The 14,312-nt window shown below is 41.6% G+C and overlaps 1 protein-coding gene across 4 annotated transcripts; it reads left to right on the top strand.

Moving 5' to 3' along the window:
- The first annotated feature begins 34 nt into the window (after nt 1-34).
- On the top strand, nt 35-14,089 carry Zranb2 (zinc finger RANBP2-type containing 2). 4 transcript variants are annotated; one of them, XM_021234939.2, is made up of 11 exons: nt 39-395; nt 2,330-2,382; nt 2,471-2,579; nt 3,503-3,585; nt 6,129-6,205; nt 6,548-6,682; nt 7,511-7,680; nt 8,963-9,049; nt 10,750-10,908; nt 11,829-11,903; nt 12,411-14,089. In XM_021234939.2, exons 1-10 carry the CDS (start codon nt 340-342, stop codon nt 11,860-11,862), a joined length of 963 nt encoding a protein of 320 aa, XP_021090598.1. In that variant the 5' UTR covers nt 39-339; the 3' UTR covers nt 11,863-11,903; nt 12,411-14,089. The 4 variants fall into 4 exon arrangements, 3 of the variants coding, with proteins under 3 accessions (XP_021090598.1, XP_021090597.1, XP_021090596.1); XR_001197286.3 differs by lacking the exons at nt 11,829-11,903; nt 12,411-14,089 and adding an exon at nt 9,726-9,917 and having other exon boundaries at nt 35-395; nt 10,750-10,883; XM_021234938.2 differs by having other exon boundaries at nt 11,829-14,089.
- The last annotated feature ends 223 nt before the right edge of the window (nt 14,090-14,312 follow it).

Below are 14,312 nucleotides of genomic sequence, written 5' to 3'. Positions count from 1 at the left end.
AGGAGGAGGGGGGGGAAAGGCTCTGATGGCGGCCGGGCCGGGCTGTCCCAGCGGCGCCTGCTCGGGAACGCGGTGAGGCCGCACCGGGGTCCGAGCGCTCGGGCTCTCGGGCGCCGGGCCGGGCTCGCGAGTCCGGGAGGCCTTCGCCGGTCCGTCCCTCCTCCGCCACCGCCCCTCCTCCAACACCCAGGCCCCCACAGCGGAGGGCGGGTCCGGCGGGCGCGCGGACAGCCCCGGCGCGAGGACCCCCCCTTCTCCCCCCCCTTCCCCCCCGCCCCCTTGCGCGGCTCCGGTCGGGGACGTCGCTGCGGGCGGCGGTGCTGCTGCTGGCGTCCCGAGATGTCGACCAAGAATTTCCGCGTCAGCGACGGCGACTGGATCTGCCCGGACAAGAAGTGAGAGCGCGGCGCGGGGAGGACGGGGAGCGGCGGCGCGGGGCCCTCGGGAGGGCTCCGGGGCTGCGGCCTTTGTGGCGGGCGGGCGGGCGGGGACGGCGGGGCGGACGCCGGCGGCCTTGAGCGGTCGCGGGCGGCTCGCACGTGACCCCCACCACCACCGGCGCGGGGCTCGGCTCGCCCGGCTCTGCTCCGAGGCGCTAACGCGGGTCCGCCGCCGTGCTTCCGGGGCCTGCTGACCTTTTTCCTCCCTCCCCAGTGACTTGGGGCTTTTCCTCCTTTCCCGGAGGCTGTGAGCCTCCCTCCCTCTCTCTCCGCCCCCCCTCCCCCGGGCGCGGACGTGGCTTCAGCCGGTGGGCATCCTACTGGGTACCCGGGTGTCCGTGTTTCAAACAAACAAGCAAATAAGTCAATCAATAAGTAAACAAGAAGAAGAATGAAGCCAGCGATATGCACCGGCTCGTGCTCTCATCCGAGAGCCAGAGCCCGAACTGCTGGAGGAGGAAGCCCGGGTTGGCTGGCACTGCCAGTCCCTCCCGCCTGCTGCCTGCCGAGCGAGCGAGTGTCCGATTTCGGAAGCACCTCTGCTGGAAAAAAAAAAAAAAAGACGTTGCTCGAATGCAGTGAGCATTTCGGCAGCATCTTTGCTAGGAAAAGGTATCGCTCGCTGGCCGTGAGCAAGGAAAAAAAAGACATTGCCCTCATGCAGTGAGCATTTCGGAAGCACCTCTGCTAGGAAAAGGCATTGCTCTCTGGCCCTGGGCATTTCTAAAATACCCTGGGTGGTGGTGGTGTCGTGTGCTGATAGCAAGGAAATGATGTCGGTCGCACTCACCTGGTGGGTAACCATCTGGCCGCAGCTGGCTGGCTAAGCAGAGCTGAACCGAGAGAGGTCCTCCTGGACTGTCACGATTGGGACCTGGGTGAAACTCCCAACACGATCTGAGCTGGAAACCCACCCTGGATATTTCGGGAGGACGCTTCCGTCCGAAGGCCTGTGCGCCTCAACTCATTGGCAGAAAGAAAAAAAAAACGTTAGTTCTGCAAACATAAACGTTGGCGACATTGTTACAGAACGTATTTTCAGTGTTATTTGGGTCTTGTGCATTTTGTAACAGAGAAAGGCAACCTAAAAGTTGTATTCTGTTGACTTGTTTATCTCATTCACTTTTGAAAATCGGGTGATGGCTAGTTTTTCTTTTTTAATTTAAACACTAAATGCTGTTTGGAGCATCTTACAGGCTTTAACAGGTAAACACCAAGGTCATTTACGGTTTGACTTTATTGGTTGTGGTGTGGTTTCTTGTTTTTGCTGTGTTTTTATGTTTGATAAACATAATAGTCAAACTTCTTTTTACTATATGTATTTTGGGGGGGGGTTCGAGACAGGGTTTCTCCGTATTGCTTCAGACCAGGCTGGCCTTGAACTCACAGAGATCTGCCTGCCTCTGCCTCCCGAGTTATTGGGATTAAAGGCATGCGCCAATACTGCCTGGCTTACTATTTATATTTTTAGTTAATATGGCCGATCTTTTTTCTTATCATCACACATCCTACCTCTAAAAAGACATTTCATCCGTTCTCTGGAGCCCTACTCCAGGTGGACCCATCCCTAGGATTTTGGTCTTTTTCTGAAACTCCTCAGAGCTTTCACCGAGTTAATTTGGTGTTCTTTTTTAATGTCTGCCTCTTTGGAACAAGGGAATTTAATGTAACTGATGACACATGCTAGTCTGAAGATAGAAAGGTGTGAACCCTGAAATGGCTACCACAGTTGTGAATATGAGATTGAGATTTTTACTGTGATGTCTCTCTCGGATGGTCCTGATATTAATGAGATGGGGTCAGCTTGTTGATATTAATGTGATGGGGCCAGCTTGTCCCGTGTTCCAGGGCGTAGTGAGAACGGTTTAAAGGCTTCTCTTTATTTTCAGGTGTGGGAATGTGAACTTTGCTAGGAGAACGAGCTGTAATAGATGCGGTCGAGGTGAGTGCTTATGGACAATTCTCTCTACTTGTGTATGTGTAGGCCGTTTCTTCCCAGGACTTATGCTGTGTTGTGTGTCTGTTTTCAGAGAAAACAACCGAAGCCAAGATGATGAAAGCTGGGGGCACAGAAATAGGAAAGACGCTGGCGGAGAAGAGCCGGGGCTTATTCAGTGCGAATGACTGGCAGTGCAAAACGTAGGTGCTTCGGATTGCTGACTGTCGATGCCGTAAACACACTCCAGTCTCCACGCATTAATGAGGGAACTCTTACTAATTAGCCAAAAGCTTATTGGTCGTGGTCTGAGTATAGTGGAAAGGGAATTGTAAGTTGCATTTTAGGGGTATGACCAACTGTTGCTGTGGTAGATTGTTCCTGAGCTGATAACCAAAGGGATGAGGAACACTGAAGGTAGCATGTGGTCTGCTTCCTGTTACTAAGTAATCGTGCTTTTTTTGTTGCTGTTTTTTGCCTCTTTTATAATATGAAAGTAACTTGAGAAGCATACATTGCCTCCCATGAAAAAAATGCTTCTTGTTTAGATTTCATTTTGTGTTGATTTTCCCAGTCTCCACGTTTTATAGTATATAGATAAATATATACTGTACTGTGTGAAAGAGTACCAGGTAAGAAAAGCATTTTAGCTAAAGCTCTGGTCTTGTAGATAGACCTTGAATCTGTACTGGGAAACTGTTTAGCAACAAACATGAGTCACAGGATTTAGTGCTGCGAAGGAGTCCTCAGAGGGGAGCGAGAGCAGAAGCTGTATTTAAAAGGTAAGACCATACTCTTTTGAGGTAGAGGTGATAAATAATGGAACCTTTAATTAAAGTAGTATTTCTCCCCTAAGTAGCAGAATCTCTAGTCATGTCACTTCTCAAAGTATTATTTATATTGAATAGATTCTGTTCTCCATCTACATAAATAGTTCAGGCTGTTCTGGGAATCTGTGTTCTCTAGAGCAGTGTCTTGTTTTGTTTTTTAATTTACATTTCTTCTTAATGAACACTGCTTTGTACTAATTTTCCAAAAAATTTCGAATGTTAATATTTTTTCAATGTTTGGGGGCCTTCTGATTTGATGTTTTGTTTGTTTGTTTGTTTGTTTTTTACAATTGTAGTTGCAGTAATGTGAATTGGGCCAGGAGATCGGAGTGTAACATGTGTAATACTCCCAAGTATGCTAAGTTAGAAGAAAGAACAGGTAAGATTGATGAATAACCAGGAATGGCCTTTTCACCTCTCCCCTTCTGCCTCATCCTCCTGTGTGCTGGTATCACCACACCTTACACTAAACAAAGATCTTTTATTTGACGGTATCGGGTATGGAGTAGTGTGAGACAGCCCTGTCCCTAGCATTTGTCTGCCTCCCTCCCCGCTCAGACCTGTGACAGTTGCTGATGGTACAGCGATAGCATGTGTCCTGGAGTGACAGCTAGATAAAGGATGCCTTGACAGGCATCCTGTAAAAATCTAAAAACCATTCTAAACGTAGCCACATTTTAAAATTATCAGAAAAACTTTAAAACTATAAATTACAAAGCTTAAAACTGTAAGTTGTTTTTGTTGTTGTTGGGGTTTTGTTTGCATTTTCTTTGTACTCTTCAATAATCTCACATGTGGCTCTATGTTTTGATCAGATTCATGGGCCAGACATTCCCTCGCCTCCAGTTCCTCTTGTAACCCTACTTTTCTTTCCTCGATCTCTTGTGCTCTCTTTCCTTTTAAAACGACTGACTACCATTAGTGCTGGCTGTGTGGGTATTGGGCCATACATCTAATGGATCATGGGTAGGACTCGTGGGCATGCAGCTTATACAATTGCAGGTAACATCCAAGTTGGGGTGGGATTTTAGGAGCCCCTCCCCAGTCCTTGCCAGAACTCGGAACTTTGGCAACTTGATATTGTGAAAGTGTTGTGTACACAGTCACTGTGAGTTCATGTTCCAACTGTGCGGTTAGGTCCACCAAGTAACTGTTTTACTCTAGTATACTCTACTCCCTTTAGAGTTTATAATCTTGCCATCCCCTGTTGATGATCACTGTGGGTGTGCCACTCAGAGGGGAACACTCCACATGTTTCCTGCACATTGACATCCTGTTGGCTTCTGTATTAATCTCCATCTACTATCGACATGTATCTCTTAACTGTGTTCATATAGCAGGATCATTGTGTCAGGCTTTTCCCAGAGCCTGTGACCTTCCAAACCATGAGACTTTTTTTTCTCTACTAATTGGTACCATGCTTGAGTCTTGTCTTCTGGAGAAAGCTTTAAATCTAATCAGAACATGGTTGGTTATCCCCATAACATTGTGTTGCTGTTGCACCAATGAACATATCTGGAAAGACCTCTTGTTATGACTAGTAGGGTTTGCAGCTGAGTAAAGACTGTTGATTAGTTTTCTTCCTTTGATAATGTGCATAGAACCTTGTAGCACTATGAAATTAAATTAGCCAGTAAGGATAAAACTTTCAGGTTAGTACCAGCTTGATAGCTCCATGTCATGTGACTCAAGTATGTGGTGCCTTTTGTGAGAACATTTGGTTCTCTCAAATGTAAACTCTTGTGTCAGCTATTGGGCTTCTTTGGGTCCCAAAGCCTAGTGATTGTATGGATGGTGTTTGGTAATTGTTGACTACTATATGTTGCTGGTGAGCAACCAATCATTATCTCCTTGAAATGTGATTGTGTCACAGACAGTGCATGAGACACTCTTAAGTTGATAAAAAGTGTTTCCCTTTTCACGCTAATTGAACACCACTGTCCCTGTTTGGTTTCTGGAGATCAGAGGCCTAGTGGTAGAGCAATCTTTTGGATCAAGTCTTTCCATCTCTTCTTCCCTATTTTGTTTGTTTGTTTGTTTTTAATTCTATGTGTAAGACCCTTATTCTGTAACATTCTAGTTAGTTTGTGTTTTTGTTCCTGGAATTCTACCTCTTAACTCCCAGAGGCAGCTCTGCCTTCTGCACTCGCCACCGTATTTGTCTCCTTCCTCAGTGCTGTGGCTCTCCCTGTGCTCTGTATTCTACCTTCCCACTGGTATTTGGATTCTCAAGATATCTTCCTTGGGCCCTCTCTCTTTCCTTTGTTTTCTGCATATTCTAAAGCCAAAGTCTTGAATTGCAATAGATGCACTGAAATACCCAAACTGTGTCTCCAGCTCTGGTGTTTTTGACCTACCTATAAAGCTACTTAATTTTACATTATTGAATAATTGTCACATTCATTGTACCCCAACTGAATTTGTGATTCCCCATATGACCTGGCCTCTTGAAGAGTTTTGTGTCTTGTGATTAATGCTGCCCACATTAGGGTGTGCCCCTCAGTTCCATGCTTCTTGGACCCTTGTTCATTTTAACCCTACCTTCAAGGTCTGTGCTTTCAGATAAATATAAGTTTAATCCTGTTTCCTATGAACCCAGTTCTAGAAGAATTATAAATGGAGAGGGATGTCCTTCTAAAACTTTGTCATAGCAGAAGAGAACATGTTGTGCTTATTTTTTCCATGAATGACCTGTCATGGGTAATTCTTAAATTGAAAAGATCAGTGAGTACTGCTGAAGCTTCACAACTAAAATAGATCTGACTTGTTCTCCATTGTGATTTTTAACTTGTCAGAGATTAGTTATTATTTGTTACATAAGTAACCACCATTGGTTAGATTTTCATTTTCTGTCGGTTGGGAATAGTGTGAGCATAATTTGTTATTTAAGTTGTTACAGTGATTTATGTCTTCTTTCTAAAGGATATGGAGGTGGTTTTAATGAAAGAGAAAATGTTGAATATATAGAAAGAGAAGAATCTGATGGAGAGTATGATGAGGTAAGCTCTCAATGGCTGTGTATAAACTATGTTTTAAGTTAGAGAAATGACAACCTGGAATTCAGAAGAGCTTTTGTGTGTGCGTGCACGCGTGTAAGTGTGCCTTAGTAAAGGTATATGTGCCCTTACGTGTGCATCTGTAAAAACTGTAGATTGATACTGGGTGTCTTCCTCTGTGATCTTTACTAGATTGACTGAACAGCAAGGGATCCTCCACCTACAAGTACAGGGATTACAAGCTCAAATTTCAACATCTGCCTTTCCACACGGCACAAATAGTTTTAGAAAGTAAAATGATTATCATGTTTTTCAGTTTAAAGAGATCTTTTTTTTTTTCCCTAGTTTGGACGTAAAAAGAAGAAATACAGGGGGAAGGCAGTTGGTCCTGCATCTATATTGAAGGAAGTTGAAGACAAAGAATCAGAGGGAGAAGAAGAGGATGAGGATGAAGATCTGTCTAAATATAAACTGGATGAGGTAATGTCCCTTGACTCTGTCCTCACTCCACTTACTCATACTGGAACTGTCTGGAGCACAACAAGCTTTTGACACCTGAACCATTATAGACACTGTCTCACGATGGGGGTGGGGCAGGGGATGAGGGGGACAGCTTTTACTCATTGTGAGCCACCATATTCCTGGGATGTAAGTGTTTTAAGAAACAAATGGTAGCCAGGCATTGGTGGTGCACACCTTTAATCCCAGCACTCAGGAGGCAGAGTCAGGCAGATCTCTGAGTTCCAGACCAGCCTGGTCTACAGAGCCAGTTCCAGGACAGCCTCCAAAGCAGTACCGAAAAACCCTGTCTCAAAAAACCAAAAAAAAAAGAAAAAGAAAAAGTAAAGAAACAAACAAATGGTATGTATTTATTATCTGTTAATCTTCTAAGCCAAGCTCGTGTAAAAGCTGTTGCCCGTTTTTCAGTGCGGTGAGTGCTAGCACGTTGAAGTGTTAGGGGCACAGAACGAGGCAAGTGGTTATTGTAACAGAGAACAGAAAATAGTGTTCCAAACTAAGGCTGCAGGTGGTGGACCAAGGACTCCAGACAAAATTAAAAATTGCTGACAGTTTGGTATATGTTCTGAGAGCCAGTGGGGTAGCTTCTAGGACCTTGTCTGAGCTGTCTGCCTGGTTCTCAAGTCTTTTCTATCAAAGGAGTTTAGTAGGTGAACCCCAGAATTGAAAATAAGTTTGCATTGAAATTTAGTCACAGACCCATCTGATAATATCCAGTATAATGAATATTCATCTTTTTGTGGGTATCACTAATATGTAAATGTCTAAATAGTATTAAAATTTTATTAGGACGAGGATGAAGATGATGCTGATCTCTCAAAATATAATCTTGATGCCAGTGAAGAAGAAGATAGTAATAAAAAGAAAGCCAGTAGACGGAGTCGCTCAAAGTCTCGGTCATCTCACTCGAGGTCTTCATCACGCTCATCCTCCTTGTCAAGTTCAAGGTCCAGGTCCAGGTAAACGGGTGCAGGCCAAGGGTAACACCAGCCAAAACGTCAGTATCTAACTTTTTACTATACACTTCATTTTACTGTCTAAGTAAGCCTTCTCCTGTATGTGAGTCAAGTCACCTTAGCTAGACTATATCTTTGCACCCTATAGATACTGTCCTGTATTTTCAGGTATTTCAGATCTTAGAAGTTGCTTGTTCTGTGTCACTCCTTGGCTTTGACTAGAGTAACTTAAGTTCAAAAGCACTGTGTAAGGGATACGTATTTAAGTAGATAGCATATGTTCATTCAGACATTGTCAAGTAGATATTCATTTCCATATGTTAGAGGCTTAACTGGAGACTATCTGGGCACTAATGACACTTGCACAATTTTTGATAATTTATTTTGGTATTGTTCTTCTGAATAAAAGAACAAATCCAGCCATTGAATACTTAAGCTTCTCAAGTGTCCAAGAATTAAAGCAGGATGTGTGGTTGTGTTAAACACGTATTTAATAATAGAAAAGTAAATAGTGCTATTGTATGGTTCAGAGTTATCATTTAAGAATGAAATGTGTTGCCTAACAGTGCTAATTTTTAGCGTAATTTTGAGGACTGGAGAATATTCCTCAATGGTAGAGCCTTGTCTAGCATGTATGGGGCTCTGGGCTCAATTCCTAGTCCTTCCCTTTCCTCGAAAGCAAAACAAAAAATAAACAAAACCAGTAATTCTGAGATAAAAGTATGGCAGTCCCTCTTTGTGGGGACAAACAAAAGATGGTGTCAAAAATGTCATTTGTGGCTTTCAGAATGTATGTGTTGTATTTCCACACTCTTGTCAGTAATGCAGTTAATGTATGAGCATTGCTAGGGTTGTTGTATCTTTAATTCTCTAAGATGAACAAGTGAAGAGTAGACACCAGAGATCGGAAGCAACGACAGTTAGTGTTTCCTGCCTCCTGGTCACTGAAGATAGGGGTTTGCAAATCAAAGTGTTAGAGCACTGGAGAATTTAAATGAAAACTGTAACATCGTCTTGGTGGTGCTCACTCGCTTACTATCTGGGGGCCTGATGACAGTTTAATTGGATTTGTCACTGATTTTTTTTTTTTTTTAGCTTAATCTTTATTATAAGAAGTCTTGTTTTAAGAATTTTTGCTTGGAAAATGTGTACCTTGAATGTGTCTATTCAGACACCTTCTTATGTGAAAAATGCACTTTTAATGTATGTCTTTCTTTCAGTGTTCATATCACAGAGCTAAAAAAATGTGGTCCTAGGGAAAAAAAATGCTTCCCTGTTGTTCCAGGTCCCGTTCACGAAGCTCTTCCAGCTCGCAGTCCAGGTCTCACTCCGGTTCCAGAGAACATTCCAGATCCCGTGGTTCGAAATCAAGGTGAATGAGGTAGCCCCTCTGTAAAGCAGAGAGGAGAGTACTTAAAGGCTTCAGAAGGCTCCACAGCCTCCCTCACGACTGCTTCTCCTTGTCAGTTTTCCTTTAGCACAGGGAACTAATGCACTTACCTCAGCTTAATCTCACCACAAAATGTTTCCATTCACAGTGTGCCAAGAGATTTCCATGGCTAAGACGTGTATCGTAGGAAGGTGAGGCCAAGTTACTTCACCAGATAGCTAGTGTATTAAGATTATGTTTGCAGTCATTAATTCAATTTGACACACAAATGGAGCATTATTGCTAAAAGGAAGACCAGTCCAATATGCAGCTTCAAAATAGATTTTCTCTTTACAGAAACAGTTTTGCCAGTTTTATCTCAGTTTCTAGTGAGTGAGTGCTGTGTCTATTACCTATTCTCCCCGGTTTTAAAGAATATTATGAATTATTTGTGTAATGAGCGTCCCTCTTTGAACTTAGTCAAGTAGGATGTTAGCTTAGTTAATGTGATATAAGCCATGCTGTGAACATTTCAGTTATGTTTAGTCAAATATCAAAGGAAAATGATTGGTAAAGAAGCAATTGAAACGCTAGTTTTTTGCTTTCTTGGAAAAATTTTCTGTACTTCATCAAAATATGCTGCCTTTATGTTAAGTCACTGTATTGTTGTCCACTGCAGGCACGCAGCATTAATACGAAAGCCTCTAAAATCCCACTTGTGGGAATTGACATTGAAGTTTCCTAACAGCTCTTCTGGAGAAAGGTTCACTTTCTTGAGCCCATTCTAGCGTTTGAGGGCAACTACCGTTGAGTCCCACTGAGGAGAAGAGTGATGCGTGCACTCACTGAGCCAGTGCACAGTAGAGCAAAGGTGCTTTCTTATGTGTGTTAACATGTTGGTGCTACCTCAACCGTTGAGTCTTGGTGTGGTCCCTTTGGGAACTGTAGGACCGAGGTTTACAGAAAAGCTTTCATATCCTTCCCAAACATTGTATTTGCTTACAACTTTCCAAAGAATTCTCCTTTTGGGCTTTCTCATTTTATTTTAAGCCCAAAGGTGAATTTTTTGGGAAGTTTGAGCTAAATTCCTTCAACCAAAATGGGTAAATGAAGATAAATTTGCATTGAAAAATTTTTACATTTACTTCTACCTAAAACTTGTGAATGTCACCAGTTCATACTTCATAGCACAGACATAAGCACAAGTCAAGTTTTAAAGCTACCATTTTCTTCGACTACTTAGCCTCATAGTGCTCTGTCTTTCTGGGCTGTGTCCCTCAGTTCTCTGTTACACCTTACCTGTGAGAAGTTAAGGTCCTTGTTCTCAGCAGGTTTTATGTAACATGGGTTTACCCCAAATGGAAGGATCCGATTTCTGACCATAAAGTCACAGAATTGAAGCTACTCTTGATTTCACTAAGTATATATTTTAAATTACAAAGCTATAGCAATTATAAAAATATTCTGTCTTAATTCAGTAAGCTGCTTTTTAATTACCAAGGGGTAAATATTTAGAACTTTTTAAAGATGGTTGTGCATAAATAGAACATGTTGAAGGTTGACCCAGAAGTCTTCTGCTGAGTAAGCAGTAAGTATTCCCTCTTACAAACCCTCGTAGTCACAGTCCTGTTTGCTTTTGGGAACTGGACAGTCTCCACTTCTGCCCGTAATGACTCGTCTACTTTGTCTCTCAATCAATGAAGATCCAGCTCCAGGTCCCACAGGGGCTCTTCCTCCCCAAGAAAAAGATCTTACTCGAGTTCTTCATCATCTCCTGAAAGAGACAGGAAGAGGAGTCGATCTAGACCTTCTTCACCTGCTGTTCGCAAAAAAAGACGAACGAGATCACGGTCACCCGAAAGGTTTGGGTTTCTGTAGCATAAGAATGGGTGTTCTTACGTGGATTTATTAGATGGTCTTTCTAGGCAAGGGTTAGATTTCTTTCTGCTTTGTTCTTTATATTTTTGATCTTTAAACTTCAGAAATCAGATTACTTTGTTTAGCTTGTTAATAACTTTAGAAAAAAATTTGTTTGAATTTTTATTTCCATGTACATTATTATAGCCAACTCTCGGTTGTTTTTTGTGTTCTTAATAATTGAAACCCAAAAGCTGTATGTTGAAAAATAATTTACTTGTGTTTGTTTTTTAAAATTAAATACTTGAAATGGTAGTGTTTCCAGGGTACCTAACCAAGATTAACTTGCAAGATCATTGGGAATCTGTCCTTATAGAAATACGTGCAAGTGCATTTCCATAGCAGTGACTTTTATGCCCTTTACATGGAAATTACTCCTTGTAGTTAGTACTTTTTCATCTTGTAGTCTGGATCCATTTTTCTCTTCAAAGAGGACCTTCACTGGGTCCCTGTATCTAGAGTGCACTAGTTAAGTGCATAGTCAGCCTATTCTGCAACAGACTTGATTACTCGGTTTCACTAATTTTCTCTTGGTTCTGAATGTCTTAATTACGATTTGTAGCAAATTTTCCATATCCTCTCAGCTTGTGAAAGAAAAGGATCTTTAGAGTCTGCTGACATCTGGGTTCAGTGGGTAGGACTGTGTTACTCCTGGTCTTGCAGAATTACATGTCCTTGACACTTGAAGCTCAAAATTATCCCCAGTCTTCTTTGTGTCATTGTTTCTTTATAAGACAGTTGCTCTGTACTTGAGTGAAACTCATTCTGTTCCTTCTTCCTACTTCTGCACATTTTTACCTTAGCCACATATCACCCCCAGCTTGTTGTCATCCAAACTTAATGCACATGTTCTCTATTCCATAAGCCAGGTGATTGGTGAAAACATTAAACAACCCTGAGCCCAGGGCCAACCCCTACGGAACACCACCAGTTTGCCCAGGTTGATACTGACTTACTCATATTGGCTGCATGAATCTAGCACTTTAACTCTACAGTCACCTTATGTGACTTAGACCTTCAAAACTTCATTGCTGTGAATGTATGTTTTCATACACTCAGAAACCTTGCTGTGCTACATAGAAACCTGGTGTACTCTCTGTGGTACAGCTGACATTGCCACACGCTTTACCAGGGTTATATGCCTTCCTTGTACATGTATATGATTACCAGCTTTTTTTTTCAAGGCTTTCCCTTCATTACCTTGAATAATTGAGAGGTGGCTATATTTGAAATGAGATTTTATTCTTAACTTGTAGAGTTTTGAGTTAAAAGTCACCAATTCTGGGCTCACATCCAAACGTGTATATAAGCCATCTTAGGTTTAATTATTCCTGCCAGCACCAAGGTACCTAGTGTTTGCTCTGCTCTTCTCTGGTGTTTGCAGTCTTAGGAACAGACACTCAGTCGGTACTATTTACAGATTGTGCTGCTCTCTTGTGTCTTACAGGCACCACAGGTCGTCTTCCGGATCAACCCATTCTGGTTCCCGTTCAAGTTCAAAAAAGAAATAATGTATTAAAATTTACATCTTTAAAAAAACATTAAATACAGTGCATGAAGCATATTTTTTAGGAAATTGATGTCTCATTTGGTCAGAAGTGCTACATCTGCTAGTAGAGGTGCATGCCTTTATTGCTTTTCCAAACAGTACAACTGTGTTTATTTGTGAAATTGAAAGTAAATTGCATTTTAAGCCATACTGTTCCCCAGATAGATGCTGTGTTCATTATTTACAATCATTTGCTTTGTTTAAAAACAGCTATAGCAAAGTACTTTGTTACCTTGTCCTTTTCATTTCTAAATGTCCTATTGACAGAGACAGGGTTACCTGGGCTTGCCTGGACTTCAGACACATGGAAATGCCAGTTCATGTTCATATGGGAGAAGTAGTAACCTGGTAATGTTGTTTACCTGTGCCAGTGATTTCTTACCAGACGTTAACTACAGTTCACAAAGCTGACAACTGGGAACTTTGAGTTCTCTGTTCTGAGGGTGCCTTAGAGTCATTATCTGTCTTATCAGCTTTACACCACTTTTGATGCAAGAGGATATTAACAATTGCAGAAGGAGCAGGTTATCCATCTTATTTCAATATGTCTATCTAAGTTTAAGAAATATGAATATCCTTTAAGTCCAGTTACCAAATATTGTACTTGATTGATAAAGGTTTTAAAAAAGACTAAATCATAGTTTATGAGCAAATTGAAGAAAGCTTTGGAAGCCAATTTCTCAGTGACAGGCTGACAGCGACATGGATTTAAGTGAACACTGGCCTTGAGATGTCTGATTTTTCAGCACTGTAGGTGCCTAAGTAGCAGAACAATTCTTATTTCTGCATGGTTTCAGCAGAGTCGTTTCTTTCCTCACCTAAAGAAAAAAGAAAAAAACATATGGCTTAAAATGCTTTCAGAGTTTTATTTCTAAAATTAAATTCTGGTCACTTGACATCCATTTTGTTCTCTGGTTTAAAGTTAAAAGGTTTCTCTTTAACAGTCTCTTCAGCAGCAAAGCAAGGTAAGTATACAAGGAACCTGCAGCTGTGCTGGGGCTTCTTGTTACAAGAATTGTTTTTCCTGTTTCTCCCCTCCTTTAGTATTTGCCGAGGTTTCAATAAGCAAAGCATTCTACGATGTTTAGTAGACAGATCAAACAAAATGTTTTTATTTTAAAGTGTTTTTCACCTCAACTGGTCTAAAGACGAAAACAAAATATCGTATGTAGAAGTATTTTCATAATATTTTTACAAGCTTCCTTGTGTTTTTTGTCTTTGTTTTCCTTACTGCGTTTACTGTAGGTCGCACACGAACTCTTACTCTCTTGTAATTGTGCCTCAGACTTCTCAAAAGTCGACTTTCTGAGTTGCCCAGATCTTCTAGATCCGACGTGTTAGCCTTGGTTTGTTCTTGTGCTTTCTGTATTTAAAACTTGGGCTGTACTAGGCAAATACAAGATTATAAATTTAGCTAATAGAGTTTACAAAACAGTTCAGATGATTATGATTTGATTTGGTTTAATTGAGCTGTACTAGTTCATTTCATAAGGAAATGATACTGTAGACAAATGTAAATAAAATCTGTGAGTCAAGCATCAAGTGTTGGTCATTAGAAATAAACTAGAAAATTTTAAGCTCTGATTGAATGTTCACTTCTAAGCTCATAATAGTTTTTGTTAAGTGTTTATGCTTCTGACTGTTCACTTTATCGTGCTTTCAAACATAACAAACATGGTGACAACAACTCAGGGTACTCACAATTTTCATTTGTATATGTCTAATACCAGGATATTACATGCCTCACTCGCCGTGGTCAGTTAGAATATCAGTGTGCTCCTAAAATTACTCAGGAGCTGA

Source organism: Mesocricetus auratus, unplaced genomic scaffold (assembly GCF_017639785.1).
Source record: "Mesocricetus auratus isolate SY011 unplaced genomic scaffold, BCM_Maur_2.0 Super-Scaffold_100009, whole genome shotgun sequence".
NCBI classification, from domain to species: domain Eukaryota; kingdom Metazoa; phylum Chordata; class Mammalia; order Rodentia; family Cricetidae; genus Mesocricetus; species Mesocricetus auratus.
This window is presented reverse-complemented; position numbering and strand designations above follow the sequence as displayed.